We start from the raw sequence: 17954 nt of genomic DNA, 5'->3' as shown, positions 1-17954 counted from the left end.
CAGAAGGATGCCGAGTCTTACGTTAAAAGCTGCGACAAATGCCAGAGGTTCAGCAATTTTATCGGACAGCCAGCTGAGGAGCTGACCCCTATCACGGCTCCATGGCCGTTCGCTCAGTGGGGACTGGATATCATGGGACCTTTCCTAACAGCGGTAAGGCAGCTGAAGTTCTTGGTAGTGGGTATTGACTACTTCACAAAATGGGTAGAAGCGGAAGCCTTGGCCACCATTACAGAAAAGAACATTAGAAGTTTTGTTTGGCGGTGCATCGTATGCAGGTTTGGTATTCCTAGAGTCCTTGTCTCGGATAACGGGAGGCAGTTCGACAACAGCCACTTCCGGGATTTCTGCACACAGCTAGGAATAAAAAACCATTACTCATCACCCGCCCATCCTCAGGCCAATGGCCAGGTTGAAGTCACGAACCGATCCCTGCTAAAGATTATCAAGACTCGGCTCGAGGGGGCAAAGGGAATATGGCCCGAAGAATTACCGAGCATACTATGGGCATACAGGACAACGGCGAGGACTCCGACAGGAGAGACGCCGTTCCGACTGACATACGGGAGTGAGGCGGTCATCCCCGCAGAAGTTGGCCTCACAAGTTACAGGGTCCACAACCATGACGAAAGCAGGAACGACGAATCTATTAGGCTACAGCTGGACCTGATAGATGAGGTAAGGTCGGTGGCGGAGCAAAGGATCGCAAGATACCAGGATCGCATGGCCAGACATTACAATTCCCGGGTCCGACACAGAGACTTTCAAGTAGGAGACCTGGTACTTAGGAGGGTCCTGGGTGCAGCTAGAGATCCTACACAGGGAAAACTCGGCCCCAACTGGGAAGGACCTTACAGAGTCACGGCATGGAAAAGGAAAGGAACATACCACCTGGAGACTACAGAGGGGGAGAAGCTACCGCATCCATGGAATGCTGAGCATTTGAGGAAATACTACCAGTGATAGTAACACGGCGAACGGCAACCAATTTTCCATTCGGCTTTTATTATAACTATTTATAAGTTTTTTCTTTAAACTGTGTTTCTCTTGCTACAATCTTGTCGTGCCTTTTTTTTTAAGCCCAAGGGGGCAGGCACTTTTCCTTTACGCATCTCTATAATTAGATACAACTATGATCTTCTTCTACATGGATGTCATTACAATTGTCCTCAAAGTTAACGAATGCTAGTTACAAGTCCATAAGTTGGACGGTCCACAAAGTGGACGGATCAACAAAACGAAGAGTAATTCTACGAGTCCGTAAAGTGGACGGATCACCCAAAATGTTGAATAATCCTACGTCCACAAAGTGGACGGATCACCAAAACAGTGAAAATTATACACGTCCATAAATTGGACGGTGTTTCACCCACAAAGTGAACGGATCACCAAAACGGTGAGTAATTCTACAAGTTCATAAAGTGGACAGTATAGCCTCCACAAAGTGGACGGATCACCAAAACGGTGAGAATTATACAAGTCCATAAAGTGGACGGTATAGCCTCCACAAAGTGGACGGATCACCAAAACGCTGAGAATTATACAAGTCCATAAAGTGGACGGTATAGCCTCCACAAAGTGGACGGATCACCAAAACGGTGAGAATTATACAAGTCCATAAGGTGGACGGTACGGCCTCCACAAAGTGGACGGATCGCACAAAACGTTGTATAAATTATATACGTACATAAAGTGGACGGTATAGCCTCCACAAAGTGGACGGATCACCTAAACGGTGAATAATTTAATAAGTCCATAAAGTGGACGGTATAACCACCACAAGGTGAACGGACCATCGACTTGATAAAAAACTATCCATAAAAATGGACGGATAGTATATCGTATACGTCATAGACGGGTCCGATTAAAGTTGAGGAAAACTTTTTAAGTGGACGGATAAACAGAACAGTTTGTCCAAATTAACGCTTAATATGCAAGGAGACGGAGAGAAAATCCTTAAACGGATACAAATAATGAAGAAGCATATTATGAAAGAAAAACATTGTTCAATACAATAGCAAACTTAAAACAAACCGTTTACAAAGTACTAAAAATATTTAAAAAGGGGACGGATCCTCCTCAACAGTTACAAGGGTTTAATCAACTTTCTTGGCGTCGGCAACAGGAATCTCCTTCGGCATAGCGGACTCTCCGTCACCCTGAGCTGCTTCGTCTCCAAAGAGGTCCTCCGTGTTGTCTGAAGCGACGGGCAAAGCAGATGTCTGATCTTGGTCGCTGACGGATATCATGGAGACGTCCAGCTCTGGGTAGGCCTTCTTTATCTGACGGAGTGCATCATCGAAGCCTTGAAGGAATGATCCCCCAAGCTCCTTCAACAATGCCTCTGAGTCGCGATACTCGTTGACGGCATCTTCCTTGGCCTGACGGAGCTTCTTCTTCAGGTCCTTCACTTCATCTTCCTTTACCCTTAAGGCCTTCTCAGCTTCTTCCGTCCTCTGTTCGAACTCTTGCCTGGTCTTCTCAGACAGTTCAAACTTCTGCTCCATTTTGGACTTCCACTTGTACAGTTGGCTAAGCTCCTCCTCCGTCTGCCCAGCCTTTGTCTGTACACGCTCCAGAGCCGCTTCACGGTTGAGGCAGCGATCCATCAAACCCTTCATCATAACTAAGGACTGAAATAGGCAAAGTCAAAGTGTAAGATTGAGAGCAAAGAGTGGACGGGCATACAATGACGGATGTAAACCGGTAAGAAAAACAGTTACCTGTCCAACAGCGAATAAACCCGTCTCCCCCATTGCCTCCGTCGAATGATTCCCCAGATCCTCGTAATCCTCTGCGGAAATTATCGACGAAAGTTTCTCCAAGGCATATTTCGAGTCGTCATGGAGAAGGGAAGGGGGCTTCTCCTCGTTGACGGGTGGGGCATGCATTAAGCCCTTACCGGTTCCATGTTTGGCTTGGGTGACGGTCTTAATACCTTCAGCCATCAAGCCCACAACAGGTTCCAAGGAAACCTTTGGCTGCTTGTATGGACGGTCAGACTTTGGCGGCTGCTTCCTCTTAGCCGACGACCCCGGCATCTTAGGAACAACAACTTCACCCGTCTTCTTTTGCTCGACGGCTAGTGATTTTATCATCGCCCTTCTCTTGGCGTCGTCCATTTCTGCAAATACAGGACGGATTAAGATTTTTACTCATTAAAAGCTAAGTTCAAGAGTGAAAGTTGACAGACTCACGTTTGTGTATTCTTTCGTCGTATGCAATGGCCTCGCGAGTAGGTTCTGGACCGTCACAATACCAATGTATTGTTTTTGGATTCACTAACTTGGCCCAGGTCCTTTCTTCCGGCTTAGTTTTTCTGCAAATCTCTTCAAGGAAACTGAACTCCTCAAGGCTAACTTGCGGGCGCCGTCTACCTACAAAGAAAGACGATCAGAATATACACATAAAAATGGACGGATATGAAAAGCAGAACAAAACTAAGACGGGTGCATACGCAATTGGTTTATCACTGCCCAGGTTGTGTCAACGGGCAGGTACTCCGTCTCCCCTGGATGGTTCATCCATCTGCTACCCTCCAGGAAGAAGTAACGACTCTTCCAGTCTCTATTTGAGTCTGGGGTCTCAAAGATCACCTTCAACAAGGGGCTCCGACTAGCAAAGCTATACATCCTCCTTGACCCAGAGATCTCATCTGGACGGTAGTTGTGAAGAAATTCACGTACCGTCAGTCTCCTCTCTCCGTTCGACCATGCACCATAGAGAATCTCCATGGCTATGAAGACTCTCCAGGCGTTAGGGGATATCTGTGTGACGGACAGCCCTAGGTAATGTAAAAGTTCCCTATGAAGTGTAGAGAGCGGGAACCGAAGTCCTGCCTTCAACGCCTGCTCGTATATCCCGACACTCTCTACCCCTTCATAGTAACACTTCTCCGACACATGGGGCAGACGGATGGAAACGTAGTCCGGTATTTGGAAGTTAATTCTAAAAGTGCTGAAATGTTTCTCCCTGATGACGGATGTGAACTTATGCACTGTCCACTCTGGCAACATGATGAACTTCCTCAGTCCATCAGCACCTACAACGGACTCCAGTGCCTGATTCCCGTCGTCATCAGAACCATCTACTTCAACTATCTCCACATCCTCATCTGTAGAGGACGAAGAGGAGGCGGACGGACTCCTATCTTCGCCGGGACTCTCTTGGTCCTTATGACCAGACGGGTATACACTCTCGTATTCCGTCCCGTCACGAACCACCGACTGGTTACTTGACGCACTAGACATTTCCTACAATTGACGATAAAACCTAAGACTGACGGGTTTGTAATCACTGACGGGTATAATAAGCCTAACAACAATGCATGGACGGAAATGTACTTGATAATGTATTGAAGTACTTACCACACTTGGCGGATTAGGGGTGACGGTTGTTATAATCGGTAGATTCTCGACCACGACGGGGTGCTCTGACAAGGTTGACGGTTTCGCTTTGACAGTCGTTTTCAGGGTAAAAATTGTGAAAATGGTAGTAAGGCGCCTTATATATATATAGGAGATGCACGGAAGACGAAGCGACGCTTCGATCCTATACAACGGCCACTTAGAGATTGACACGTGTCATGCTCAATAAATGCTGATAACCTATCAGTACACTTCAACAAATTGAACCCTTCATGTAACCATCAACTTGATGAGTCTTCTCCTGACGGGTTGATCCGTCTGGAACCGTCATCTTATCTTTTATGAATCCGACAATTAGTGTAAACTTTCTTAGCCTCACGGATCTCATTCCGTCATTAAAATACCCGTCATGCTCGTACTTTGTGATCGTCACCCCATTGATCCTCTGACCTAGAAGCGGATGGATCATTGGGGTGAAGGGGGCAACTGAAGATGATGAAATATGAGTCCTGACGGGCCTACCTTAATGGGCCTGACGGATATAAACTGTTGGGCCTATGTAGAGGTGATCCTGCGCGCCTTGGAGGCCCATCGCTGAGGGCCCATAATCCGAAATGACCAAGTAAAGCCCTGAAAAGATTGGTATCAGAGTCCCACATTGGAAAGATATGGAGTTCTAGAAGAAAAGCCTACTCTCCACCACTATAGTCCCACATTGGAAAGATCTGGAGGTAAAGAGCCACCTCTCCACCACTATAAAAGGGCCGACATTCTCACAAATCGAGGTAAGATTAATTGACCCCTCTCTAACGCTTTAGAAAGTGGAAGGACGAATCCTGACTTGATCTTCGAAGAGTGTTAGGCCGGCCCCATACCGGTGCTCTCTAAAGGTTTTCTCTCGATCGTTTTTGTCGTGCAGGTTCGATTCTGAGTCGCGAGCACGGTGTGACTCATTGGTGACAAATTTTCAACATCATCATGGATGATTTGGAAAGATAGGAACCAACACGTGTTTAGGAATAAAAGTCTGAACCCAAATCTGGACAAAATAATCTTGGACCGTGCCGTGGAGTTTGTTTTCTGCGCTTGCAATCATTCAGCTACCAAAAGGAGGATCTTGAAGAGTATAAGATGGGAGAAGCCTAGTGAGGGGTGGTTGACTCTCAACACTGATGGTTCGTTAACTGGAAGTGGTGGGTTGGCTGGAGGAGGTGGTTTAATTAGAGATGGCAATGGCTCTTGGGTAACAGGTTTTGCAAGGAAGATCGGGACTGCTACCAGTTTCTTGGCAGAACTTTGGGCTCTCTGGGACGGCCTTCGCCTCTGTCTTCAAATTCAAGCACAGGCTGTTTGTATTGAATTAGATGCGAAAGCAGTAGTTGATGCCTTAAGCTCTCATAGCTGCACTAATACTGTTATCTACTCTATCATGGAAGATTGCAGGCACCTGGTTAATCAAATCCCCCAAACGAGAGTCAGACATGTGTACCGAGAAGCCAATAGATGTGCAGACCTCTTAGCTAAAATAGGCACGGGCCTTCAGAATGATTTTGTTATATTTTCTAATCCTCCTGTGGATCTGCTTTCTTTTTTGGAGGATGATGTCTGTGGTGTTTCTGTAAACAGACTTTGTCCGGTTTTGTTGGCTATTGTTTAGTTTTAATATATTCCTTTTCTACCAAAAAACATTTTTCACTATTAAAATAATCACCGATTGAATAAAATAATTATTCTTTCTCCCTCATCCCTTTTCTCTTTCGTTTTGCACTCTCTCTCTTTCTCTATCTCAATGGTTACAAAGTAAAACATACCACAATTAGAACAAAAACACAAAACACACTCGAAAAGATTTGAAACAAAAAAGAAATCTTTCTCATAAGCCTAATGAAATCAGAACAATAAAAGCAAAAAATCACATTTTGTTGGAGGTAAGGAGGAGGACAAGCGACTATGGAGAAAGTGGTGTGTATGTATGTGGTGGAAAATTGGGTTAATGATAATTAGAAAATTTTTATGATCATATATATATATACAATGCTATATTTATAATATTTTCACAACAAGTTTTAAGTGGTAAGTTGTTACTAGTTGTTATGAATGAGCAAAAGTGTAATTTAAATTGTGGATTCAAATTAGAACCAATAACAACTTACCGCATGTGATTTAGTGTGAAAATGTTGTGAAAGGACGTAACACTTTTTTTTTATTATTTTGAAAAAATTTAAAAAATGGATAATGATAAATCAATAAATAATAAATAAATAAAAACTAAGAACTCACTATATTGTTATCTCAAGTGCTTCAAGAGGTCCATTGAAGAAAAGACCACCCTTAATTTTGTCCATTGAAGAAAAGACCGCCCTTAATTTTAAAATTTGGACCCATTGAGAGATTTGGGAAATTTAGGTGCGAATGAATAAAGAAATATTAAAAAAAATAAAGGAAAAGTAAAGTAACAAGATAGAAATAATATTTAAAGAGAATAAAGAAATAATAAATAACGCATTAAAAATTGTATTTAAAAATATATGGTTGGGAATTAATAAAGAAAGATTAAAAAAAGAATAAAAAAAGAATAAAGAAAGAATCGTAGTAATAATATTTAAATGACTCAAGAAAACGATAGGGAGTGGAAGTGTATTTGTACTGTCCACTCTCGTTACAAAAATTTGAAGTAGCTGATGCTGTCATCTCCTCGTCTGACTCTCCCTCTATCTCATCTTACTGTCCACTCTCGTTACAAAAATGTGAAGTAGCTGAAGCTGTTATCTCGTCGTCTGACTCTCCCTCTCTTTTATCTCATGGGTGGTGATGGTGGTGCTAGTTTTGTCGCGATCTGGCGGTGCCGGTAGATGTGGTGGATTGGGCGCCTGAAAGTTGATTTTTGTAGGTTTATGTTGATATTTTCACTGTGAGTGCGGTGGTTGTCGGGTTTGTGTGGATTTTTGGCTTTGATTTGTGGGGTGGGTGCGGCGGTTTCTAGGTTTCTATTTTTATTTTTAGTTTGATTTGTGTGGTGGATGCGGTCCGGTTTGACGGTGCTGGGATTTATGATTTTTTCTGATCTAATTGGGTTTTGTGAATAGCATGGTTTGTTGAAGGATGGTACTAGGTAGTGAGAAGTCCCCCTTGGAATAAAAAATGATGATATCGACAATGAATAGTAGTTTTATTATGCCAAGGTCAAGTCTTCTTGTTTACAATTACAATCACACCAAACCCGTTTCACTTCTCCCATTCAAATTCCAATTCCACCATTCTCTCTCTCATTCTCATACTAAAAGCAAAAGCGAAAGGACCCTATTAAATCTCCACCACCAAAACCCTAATAGTAATAGCAAGAAGATGGTGGTCCAGTGCGCTTTATCATCGTCGGTATCAGAGGCAGTTAAAAAGGCGCTGATCCGATCTTCTTCTCTCACGTGGGAGTCGGCAATCCTGAGCAACATGTTGATCTTTGTATTGGGTTTACCAATTCTGCTTTCTGGCCTCTCTCTCTCAGGGATTGCCTCTGCTTTCCTTTTGGGCACTCTCACATGGCGAGCTTTTGGTCCCTCTGCTTTCCTTCTCGTTGCCACTTACTTCATCATTGTAAGCAAATCCCATTTCAATTCTTGTTTTTTTCTTCTCTAATTTTGTGAAAACTACACCCAAAAAAAAAAAAAAAAAAAGAGGTTAATTTATGAGCATGTTGTGAAATTGGATGTGTGCAGTAGTATTGTTGACCATAAAATCCGAACACATGATTGCATAAGTTTTATCCTAATGTATTGCAACTAGGGAACTGGACCTAAGTTTTATAGTTGTACTTTTTGCTGCTTCTTCTTCTTCTTCTTATAATGGAATTATGTGTTATATATGTTGTAGGGGACAGCAGTAACGAAAGTGAAAATGGCACAAAAGGAGGCACAGGGGGTTGCTGAGAAGAGAAAGGGAAGAAGAGGACCAGGCAGTGTTATTGGTTCCAGTGCTGCTGGTTGCATCTGTGCATTTCTTTCAATTTTTCAAGTTGGGGGACCTGCTTTTTCTCAGCTTTGGAAACTCGGCTTTGTTGCCAGTTTTTGTACTAAGTTGAGTGATACTGTCTCAAGTGAGATAGGGAAGGCATATGGTAAAACAACGTAAGTATGAAGTAATAATGCATCTTTAGTTTAATTTTATTATTACATTTTCTAATTCACTCACTAATGAATGAAATGTTAGCTAATGGTGGAAATCTAAAGCCTATTTATCTTTCCTATATGCAATTTAGGGTCAGTATTGTTGCTCAATGCTAAGAAGATTTTCATTAAGTTCTTAAATTTAATTTTCAATCTATCAAATGGCAATTCAGCCAAAAAAAAAAAAAAAAAAAAAACAATGAATCAAATGGCAGAAGCAAAATTGTGAAGTGATATATGAAATACTATCTGCAGAATCACCAATTTGTTTTCCTTTTCTTCACTCCTCTCATTGGTACTATTTGCACAAACTCTGAACACATTATCTCTCTGTTTTCCTTCTTCCTTACAACTCTAAATTAAGTGCTTTTGCTTACCTATCAAAACATTAAAATCAAACATGTTTCTCTACCAAATCAACATATAATAACTCATCAACTCACCCTTTAATTCCTAAATACAACCACTTTCCAAAATTTTTTAGGGTTAAAACAGTTTTCTATTTGGGTTTTTATTTTATTAGTTATGGTCAATTTTATAGACAGCGGCAAATCTGTAATTTCTGCCATTCCTGTGAATTATGGGTAATTGGATACTTTATTTGAGTCTAGAATTATCTAGAAAATTCTAAGTATCTTAGGTTTTTATCTTTGGGTCCAAGTTAGTATTTTATTAGGTTTTAGATTACTAGTCATAGTAACCCTATTACTACTCCCAAGAGTCCTAATACTGCTAGGATAAGGAAGTCTTTAGATATATTAATGCTTATCAAAGGAGAAGTGTTGATTAATAAAATTATTGAGTGTTTTACTTATAAAAAAAATAAAATTATTGAGTATTTTGAGCGTTGGGGCGTGTTGACCTTTGTGTGATGTTTTCTCTCTTTTCCTCACCTTTTCTTTCTTTATGGTACTGTTCACTCAGGATACAGCGCATGAACACCAAAAAAATCTCTCATTTTCTTCTTCCTTACAATCCTAAATCAGGCCCTTTCTTTTACCTATCAAAGCCTTAAATCCTCACATACTTTCTACTACCAAATAGTCATCAAATAAGTCATCAAACCGCCTTTTAATTCCTAATACAACCCTATGTTTCTTCAACAACTTCAAATTTAAAATCCAAAATTCTTCTTAAACCTAAACCCGCCACAACCACACGAAGACAGATTCCCCAATTTGTCCTACATCAACTTTCCTTCCTTATTACATTTACCAGTGTAATTTGCTATATTGGACAAGCAGAGTTGAGGCTTTTGCGTTGATGGCAATGATCTAAAATGTTTCTCAAACCTCAGTGGACATGAATTATGTCATAGAAAGTTAGAAAGTTGAGGCATTAGTAGCCTTGATAAGCCAGTGGGCTAGAGCTGAAATGGTACTTCCATAAGAATGGCTGAAGGGTGAGGTCATGGGTCCTACATGATGACATTTCTAGTTCTTATTGGTTTTTGTGACACCCTTATTACTATATGTAGCCCCAAGGCTAAGGGCATGTTTGGTACATTGAATGAGGATTATTACAGGAATGATAATCCTTATTACTAGGAACTAGGAATAAAATATGTTGTGATGGAATAACTAAACCTATTCACAAGTTTGGTTGAGTTGTAACATTAGAATAAAACTTACAATTTATTTTAAGAAATATCTTACTCATACAATTATATTTTCTTAAAAATGATTTCTTTTAAATTTGATAGAGATGAGTTATTTTTTTAATGATTTTTTATTTTTAAAATTGTAATGTGTATATGGAAAGTTTGTTTATTTGGAAATATATTAATTTTAAAAATTATTACTCCTACCAAGGAATAGCTATTGCAACCCATTTAGAGATGAATAATTATTTATCATTTTAAAGAATAGCTATTCATAAGTAATGATTATTCTGGAAACATTTTCTGTTTTTTAAAAGACACTTTCCGCTCAAAAGGCTCTTTTTTTTTTCTTTTTCTTTTTCTTTTTTGGTTGACCAAACTTTACTTTTCTGTTGGCTTTTGTTTTCTGATGTATCTAACACCATAAAGTGCAGAAAACATTTTCCAAAAAATGTTTACCACCGAAACTAACAGGGAATGTAATTATTATAGGTTTTAACCACAGGGAGTAATTTGTAATTTTTCCTATAACTTTGGAGAATCTTGTGTACATATGCTGTGTACTGATGAGGTATCTCCTCTGTGTGTGGTTGTGTGTGAGCAATCCCTATTATATTTGCCTATTTTGGTAACTATTATGTTAAAAGTGTACTTTATGTTCACATGTCTAGCTTTAGTCTACCAATTTCATTGCATTTTCCTCAATGCATTCTTGTTTCTTAATCACATCTACTGTCAATAATAAGAACAATAATGAATTCTATTAGAGAGGGAGATTCTCTTCTTTAGTGTCCTCTATTGCATACCCTAGATAACCCTAGAGAAAATGATCTATTTAGCAAAATATGAGAGATGTACAACTAAGACGAAAAACAATCAAAGAAATTTCAAGAATACTTAAAATATTGGCTTAATAAAAATAGAAATAAGTGGTTCATGGTTAACGATTATAAGGGGTTCATGATCTATTTAGCATAACCCTTGGTATCTCCTCTCTCTCTCTCTCTCTCTCTCTCTCAAAAACTTCCCACATCTATTTACTCTACATTTATTTTTGAGAAGTACTACGTCCACAACATTTTCATAACAAATCATAGGTAGTTAGTTGTTATTGGTTTTAATTTGAACCTCCTATTGAAATTACTTTTTTGTCCCACCAATAATAATCCGTAATAACTTGCCATTTAGAGTTTGTTGTGAAAGGGTTATGAAAATGTTGTAGACATAGCATTTTTATCTATTTTTAAATAGGTTTTTTTTTTTTTTTGGATATCCACATGCATCACGTGTAAACATCTGATAGTTATATTGATAATAACTATAATAATGATGATAATAATCTATTGCTGGCACCTTTGGATTATTAATGCTAATTTTTTCCAAGATAGTATTAATGAACTAAGATTTGAGGTTTATTGACTACTAGTGTGCTTATATCACATGAAGTTTGTAGCTTCATGCAGCGTGAATGTGTAACTTAATACCAAATCAACATTGTTTGAATTGGTTTCTGGTAATTTTGTGTTCAGTATATGGGGCCTTGCTTAAAGCATGACATGCATTTTCCAAAATCAACATTTATTTTTGGGATATTTTGCCCCTTGCATGTATTTTAATATTTACTTCTCAATATTTGTTTTTAATCATTTAAATCGGTACTTCTGAGCAGGTATCTAGTTACGACGTTTAAGACAGTCCCAAGGGGAACTGAAGGGGCTGTGAGTGTCGAGGGAACCATTGCTGGACTTTTAGCATCAATTCTTCTTTCCTTTGTTGCTTGTGTCATGCGTGAGGTACTCTACACCGTCTTCCCACTATTATTGAATACTTGTTCCTTTTTTTTTGGTCAAAATTTGTTCTGGATCTGTTTCTTATTTATATTAAAAACTCCTTTTCATTTTTGTCCCCCACAACACCCCCCCACCCAAAAAAAAAAAAAAAAAAAAAAATCAGAAGATTGCAGTCGTGATTCTTTCAACAGAAATTTCTGTCCCTCATAAGTCCACTGATATTCCACCTACTAATATATGCATAAAAGAAATGGAAAGAAAAGTTGATTCATCGAAAACTCACTTCTATAAAATGTGACTTCTAAGAAATAAGAATCAGCAAATGCATTAAGCTTTTGGATATCCATGATAAGATAATGTTGGAATTTATTGGATATGGTCATTATTTGATTTTGGCATGTCCTGGACATGGATAATGTATGATCTTTGTATTTGGCACCCTTGTAATTACTGTTGTTGAGATTACTATGTAGAATGACTTAACCAGATTATATCTCGACTTAATAATTAAACTTGTATAGTTTGAGATATTTTAATTTATTTTCCTTTTTTGTATTTTTCTGGTGAAACAGATAAGTGCACCTGAAGCAATTATATGCATAATAGCTTCCCAGGTTGCTAATGTTGGTGAGAGCATAATAGGTGCTGCACTTCAAGAGAAGGAAGGATTTCAATGGGTATGCAATTCATATCCCAATAATTCTGCAAAACTTTTTGAGTCCTATTACTTGAATATAGTCTGATCAGTCTGTAGTAGAATTTTTTTGGGTTTTATCGGATTACAAATGTTAGGTTATGGCATTGGTAAATAGATCATTAGTCATCTTGAACTTTGAATTATTTTGATCATGTAGGCAACTTCTTGTTCCAGTCTTGGAGTTGTGGATTCTGCTGGGTTTTGGTGGGGCAGGGGCAAGGTCAGGGACGGACCCATGTTGGCCACAATCCCCCCCCCCCCCCCCTCCTCAAAATCTTGGCCCTTAACCAAAATTTAACACAAATAACATCACAAATTAAACAAAAAAAAAAAACCATTTATAAGCCCAAACAGCCCACAAATTTAATAAAAACTTCACAAAAATTAATTAAAAAAATTGATACCCACAGATCAGCCCATTGACAAAAAAAATTAGAAAAAACAAGAGACCAATATAGTCATATAGACTAGAAAAAGAGAGTTCGAGAGTTGAACTATATCTGTTACCAGATCTGCCCCAACAGTTCTAAGTCAGAGAGAGAGAGAGAGAGAGAGAGTGTGTGGCGGAGAGCTCCGATGTGGACAAACCACAATTGTGCTACCACCAGCCACTCCTCAGTCCTCGCCTCACCAGATCTGTGATTCAATCTCACAAGTATTTCTCTCTCTTTGAAGCCTATTCCTAATTTTCTTTGACTGTGATATGATTTTCTGTTGAGTGTATTTGTGTGTTTTGCTGAGCCGAGATGTGAGAAGTAAGATGTGGCAATAGTAAAGTGTGGCAGACTATTTCTATGACTTTTGTGTTTTGGAGACAATGAGTTCTAGAATAAAGTAGTTAAAAAGAGTTACGTAATAGAGACTTTTAGAGAGGACAAACTCGGGTGTGGGGATGTGGCTAAATGGGCTACAGTGTGGTGGAAAAATGCAGTGTGTTATAAATTATTAGTGTTGGTAGTGGGGTTAGTGTGTGTTGTGGGGACAGTGGGTGAGTGATAGAGTGAGTGAGTGTAGACCATGTGCTTGAATAATTTATATAGTGTATTCTAACTATTTCTAATTAATACAGTATTCTAACTATTTTTTAGATAGAAACAAAGACATAATAAATTATAAAAATGTCACACAAATTTAACCAAATAAAATTGTTAAACTCGCCCACATTGCCAACTGCTAACTCATAATGCTATAACAGTATAACTAATAATCTGTATAACTAATAATCTGAAAACTAAATATATCTATAAATTGAGAACTATCAAATTAATTAATAATTAATGCATCACACATATCACCTACAATTTATTTTTAATTTTTGCTTTCTTCTGAAAATTCAAATCTGTTGACTAATGGCATCGTTAAGCGAGATACACAGGATATGGGGGAGTTGGGAAGGAAAAAAGTACTAGTTTTGGGGCAAAACCTGTGCTTGTCAATCATGAGGCAGATTTGAATGGTATCATTGCTGGGGTAGTTTTAAATGCCCACATGAAAATAGCACGCGGTCCTTAATGGCAATGGGAGGTGCAATGGGCCAACATTAATGAAGAGGGCCAATCTATATATTTTTTTTTGATAAGTAATAAGATATATTGATAAAAAAGGAACACCCTAGTGCACCGGGAGTGAACAAGGTAAAGGAAATCAAATACAAAAATTGCAAGAGTCTAGGAAAAACTAAACCTCGTAGGTCCCATTTTAAGACTAAACCTCAAAACTCAATCCTCCTTTCCAACCAAAAACTACAACCCAACTCCCCACATCTACCTCACTTTACCCCGAAACCCATCACACAAAAGCCCAATCTCTCCCTACCTGGAACCTCCTCTTCTTCACAGCCATCAACTTCAAATCCACATGCCCAACCCATCAAGCCCAATCACCTCCCACACATCAATACTACCAAACTCAAGTCAATACCAACATCAAACACAAAACCACAAGCCCAAATTCATCATTACCAAAGCAGCCACCATCAATCAACCTATCAAACATTTTGTTAATGAGTCCAAATTTGGTAAGAACAGGGTGTAAAACCCATGTTTTACACATCCAATAATAGATTGCCACGTCAGCTTTTTACTTAATGAGAAATACATCCCGCCACACCTAATAGCATCTCAATTAACTCCCACTTTCATCAATGTCTTTGATTTCACAACAAACTTAAACCCAAATCTCATCCTTTCCTATCCCCCCCCAACCCCCCCCCCCCCCCCAAAAAAAAAAAAAAAAAAAACTGAAATCTCATTGTTTTAGCAAGTTTGCTCAAGTTTTAATTTTTCTTGATTTCTTCTTTTTCCCAAAATGGATTTCGAGATTTCTCAATCATTCCGTCGACTATCAATAAAAGACAAGATTCTATGTTTCTATGTTGACTATGGAACAAAAAACAAAATTCTATGTTACTGTGCAAAACCCATACCGACAAGATATCCAAACATAGCAAATCACCTAGTAAAACCCAATAACAAAATATAGCAAAACAAACGTTGAAGTCACATATTCCACTTTCAAGGTTTCAATAGTGACTCCAATGAATTGATGTGGTGGAGGTCTGGCTAGGTAATGCGGCGGTAAACGGAGGTTAGGCTAGGTTTGTGGCAGGAGAATGAGGAGTTGAGGAGGGAGATGAGATTTTAGGGACTCTTTTTCACATCTGGTCTGAAAACGTGAAATAGAGTTTTTTTAAAGATGTTATTAGGTGTATTAGGATGTATTGATTTTACAATGAGTCTTAAGTAAAAGGCTGATGTGGCATGATCTTATTGGCTGGTGTAAGGTTTACACCCCGTCCTCATTGAATTTATTCTCTTTATTAATACCCTCAAAACCAACAACATACTGATATAGACCAGTTAACATTTCTGCAATCTCCCCAAATCCAACTAACAATCCTTTCTTCTCCTCCACTTCCTAGATGGGCTAAAGGAGATTGTCCCACTAGCACGATGATATGATGGGGGCTGTCTCTCATCCTTTTGCGGTCGACAGTCTTCATCTCTTTGTGTTGCTGTTGCGGATTCAGGGACTACTCTTTCCGAAGCTTGGTCTGACGATCTTGAGCTCGTTCCTCTTGCCCAAACCAACAAGGAGCTTCAGCCCTCAATTAGGCTGGTTTTTATTTATTTTATTTATTTTTTATGGCTTGGATAGGTGGTCTTGGGGCAACTCTAGAGATTGGGTTTTTGAATTGAGAGATGGAAGACAAGTGGTGATTCCACTTTCCCTTTATTGATCTCTAGAGAAGTCTCATATAGTTTTTGGGCTCAGTTGATGAGTTAGATAGTGTAAGCAGGCAAGGAAAGGAGCTTTTGCTCAGGGAGGAGGGGCTTCCTTTGAATTGGGCTGATGATTGTGAGTGCGATGTAGCCTGGGATGCTTTATCTACTGATGTGGATGAGGAGCCCATGTTTGTAGCGCCTTTAGCAACAGCAAGCGCAACAGCGGCAATGACATCTCCAGTGAAGAATGTTGAAGATGAGGCAAACAAACAGTACTCAGTTGTTGCTTTGGGTTACTGGAAAAATCAAGCCGTTAAGAAATCAGTGGGCACTTCCTTGGAGAATCTTAAGGTATAGGTTGGATTATTTCTATCTCTAGAGGCTAGGAAAAAATAGCAACTGGTTGAAGAAAGTGCCCAGAAGAAATTGACAAAGATGGGCATGAAAGGGAAGCAGGAGTTGAAGAATATGTGAATTCTTGAAATCATGAGAATGGATCAACCAAGACAAGGAGTGTCAGTAGGGATAGGGACCTAATGGTGCATCAATTAATCTTAGAATTATTTTATGGAATGTTAGGGGACTGAATGATAATGAGAAGCAGCTTCGGGTCAAGAACATCATCAAGATATGGAAGACAGATATTGTTTGTTTGCAGGAAACAAAAATGGATTTAATCACAAGAGGGGTGATATGTAGTATATGGGGTTGCCAACATTTTGATTGGGTTTTCTTAGGGTCAATTGGTTCCTTTGGAGGTTTTTTGGTGTTTTGGGATAGAAGGGTAGTGGAAAAATGGAGGCAGTAGGTCGCTTCTCTGTTTCTTTGTCGGTTCAAGAATGTTGCTGACAACTTTGAGAGGGCTCTTTCTGGGGCCTATTGCCCTAATGTTGATAGAGATAGACAACTTTTGTGGGAGGAGTTGGCCGGGATTAGAAGTTGGTGGAATGTGCCTTGGTGTGTGGGAGGTGATTTTAATGTGGTGAGGTTCCCGTTAGAGCGCCTTGGTGCAGAATCCTTTACCCCTGCTATTCATAAGTTTTCTGATTTCATAGCAGATCATGGTGTACTAGATCTTCCTTTGGAAGGGGATGCTTTCACATGGTCTAATTCTTGTGTTGAGGCATCGAGATCTAGGATTGACAGATTCCTCTTGTTGCCTGATTGGGAGGATAAGTTCCCTTTTGTTTGTCAGCGTAGGATGGCTAAACTGGTCTCAGATCATTTTCCAATTCTGTTAGAAGGGGGGAATTTTTAGAGGGGTAAAAGACCATTCAGATTTGAGAACATGTGGTTAAAGGCAGAGGGTTTTGTCGAGAAAGTGCATTCTTGGTGGGACTCCTATAATTTTTAGGGATCTCCCAGTTATAGAATTGCTAATAAACTGAGAGCTTTGAAGGTCGATTTGAAAAATGGAATGAGGATGATTTTGGTCATATGTAAGAGAAGAAAAAAAAGGTTATGGATGAGTCTTAGTGATTTGGACTCTCTCTGGAGGAAACTCGTCCCTTGTCTGATGTTGAGAATTTGGAAAAGGAACGTCTCACAAGTGAGTTGGAAAAGACAACTCTTTTGGAGGAAATCTGTTGGTGGCAAAAATCTCGAATTCTCTATCTTAAAGAGGGTGATAGAAATACAAAATTCTTCAAATGTTGAATGACTTGGAATTCTATAGATTATCTGAGGAGGATGCAGCCTGGTTGGATAGACCTTTTAATGAGGATAAGGTGCTTGGAGTGATTCAAGGATTTAATGGCGATAAGGCTCTAGGTCCTGATGGTTTTTCTATGGCCTTCTTTCAGTCCTGTTGGCATATTCTAAAGCCATAAATTATGAAGCTGTTTCAGATAATATGAAGCGGTGAGTTGTTTATTAGTTCGATAGTTATTAGTTCATACTATGGGCCAGTCCGTTTTTTTGACTACCAACCCTACAAAAACCAACGAGTCACGCACGAAGCATAGCAATTATATCAATATAAAAAAATGAATTGAATTTTTATTCAACCTTATAGAATTGCGCTTTTTTTTATTATTTAACAGAAAAAGAATGAAAGAGTTTGTCATTTTTTGCTTTTTTATTTCCGATAGAATGTAAAGACAAGTCAAATAAAGGC

General features: G+C 39.2%; 1 protein-coding gene across 1 annotated transcript; it reads left to right on the top strand.

The window, feature by feature from the left end:
- Positions 1 to 6993: 6993 nt before the first annotated feature.
- LOC115956819 (protein VTE6, chloroplastic-like) lies at positions 6994 to 12912 on the top strand. Its single transcript, XM_031075105.1, has 5 exons — positions 6994 to 7958; positions 8235 to 8488; positions 11797 to 11920; positions 12490 to 12594; positions 12772 to 12912. The coding sequence occupies exons 1-5, from the start codon at positions 7509 to 7511 to the stop codon at positions 12910 to 12912; spliced, it is 1074 nt and encodes a 357-aa protein (XP_030930965.1). The 5' UTR covers positions 6994 to 7508.
- Positions 12913 to 17954: the final 5042 nt, after the last annotated feature.

Source organism: Quercus lobata, chromosome 8 (assembly GCF_001633185.2).
Source record: "Quercus lobata isolate SW786 chromosome 8, ValleyOak3.0 Primary Assembly, whole genome shotgun sequence".
NCBI classification, from domain to species: domain Eukaryota; kingdom Viridiplantae; phylum Streptophyta; class Magnoliopsida; order Fagales; family Fagaceae; genus Quercus; species Quercus lobata.
This window is presented reverse-complemented; position numbering and strand designations above follow the sequence as displayed.

Coding starts and splice junctions, on each gene's coding strand:
- LOC115956819 (XM_031075105.1), top strand. CDS start 7,509: ATGATGATATCGACAATGAATAGTAGTTTTATTATGCCAAGGTCAAGT. Junction 7,959..8,234: donor TTGCCACTTACTTCATCATT/GTAAGCAAATCC, acceptor TATATGTTGTAG/GGGACAGCAGTAACGAAAGT. Junction 11,921..12,489: donor TTGCTTGTGTCATGCGTGAG/GTACTCTACACC, acceptor CTGGTGAAACAG/ATAAGTGCACCTGAAGCAAT.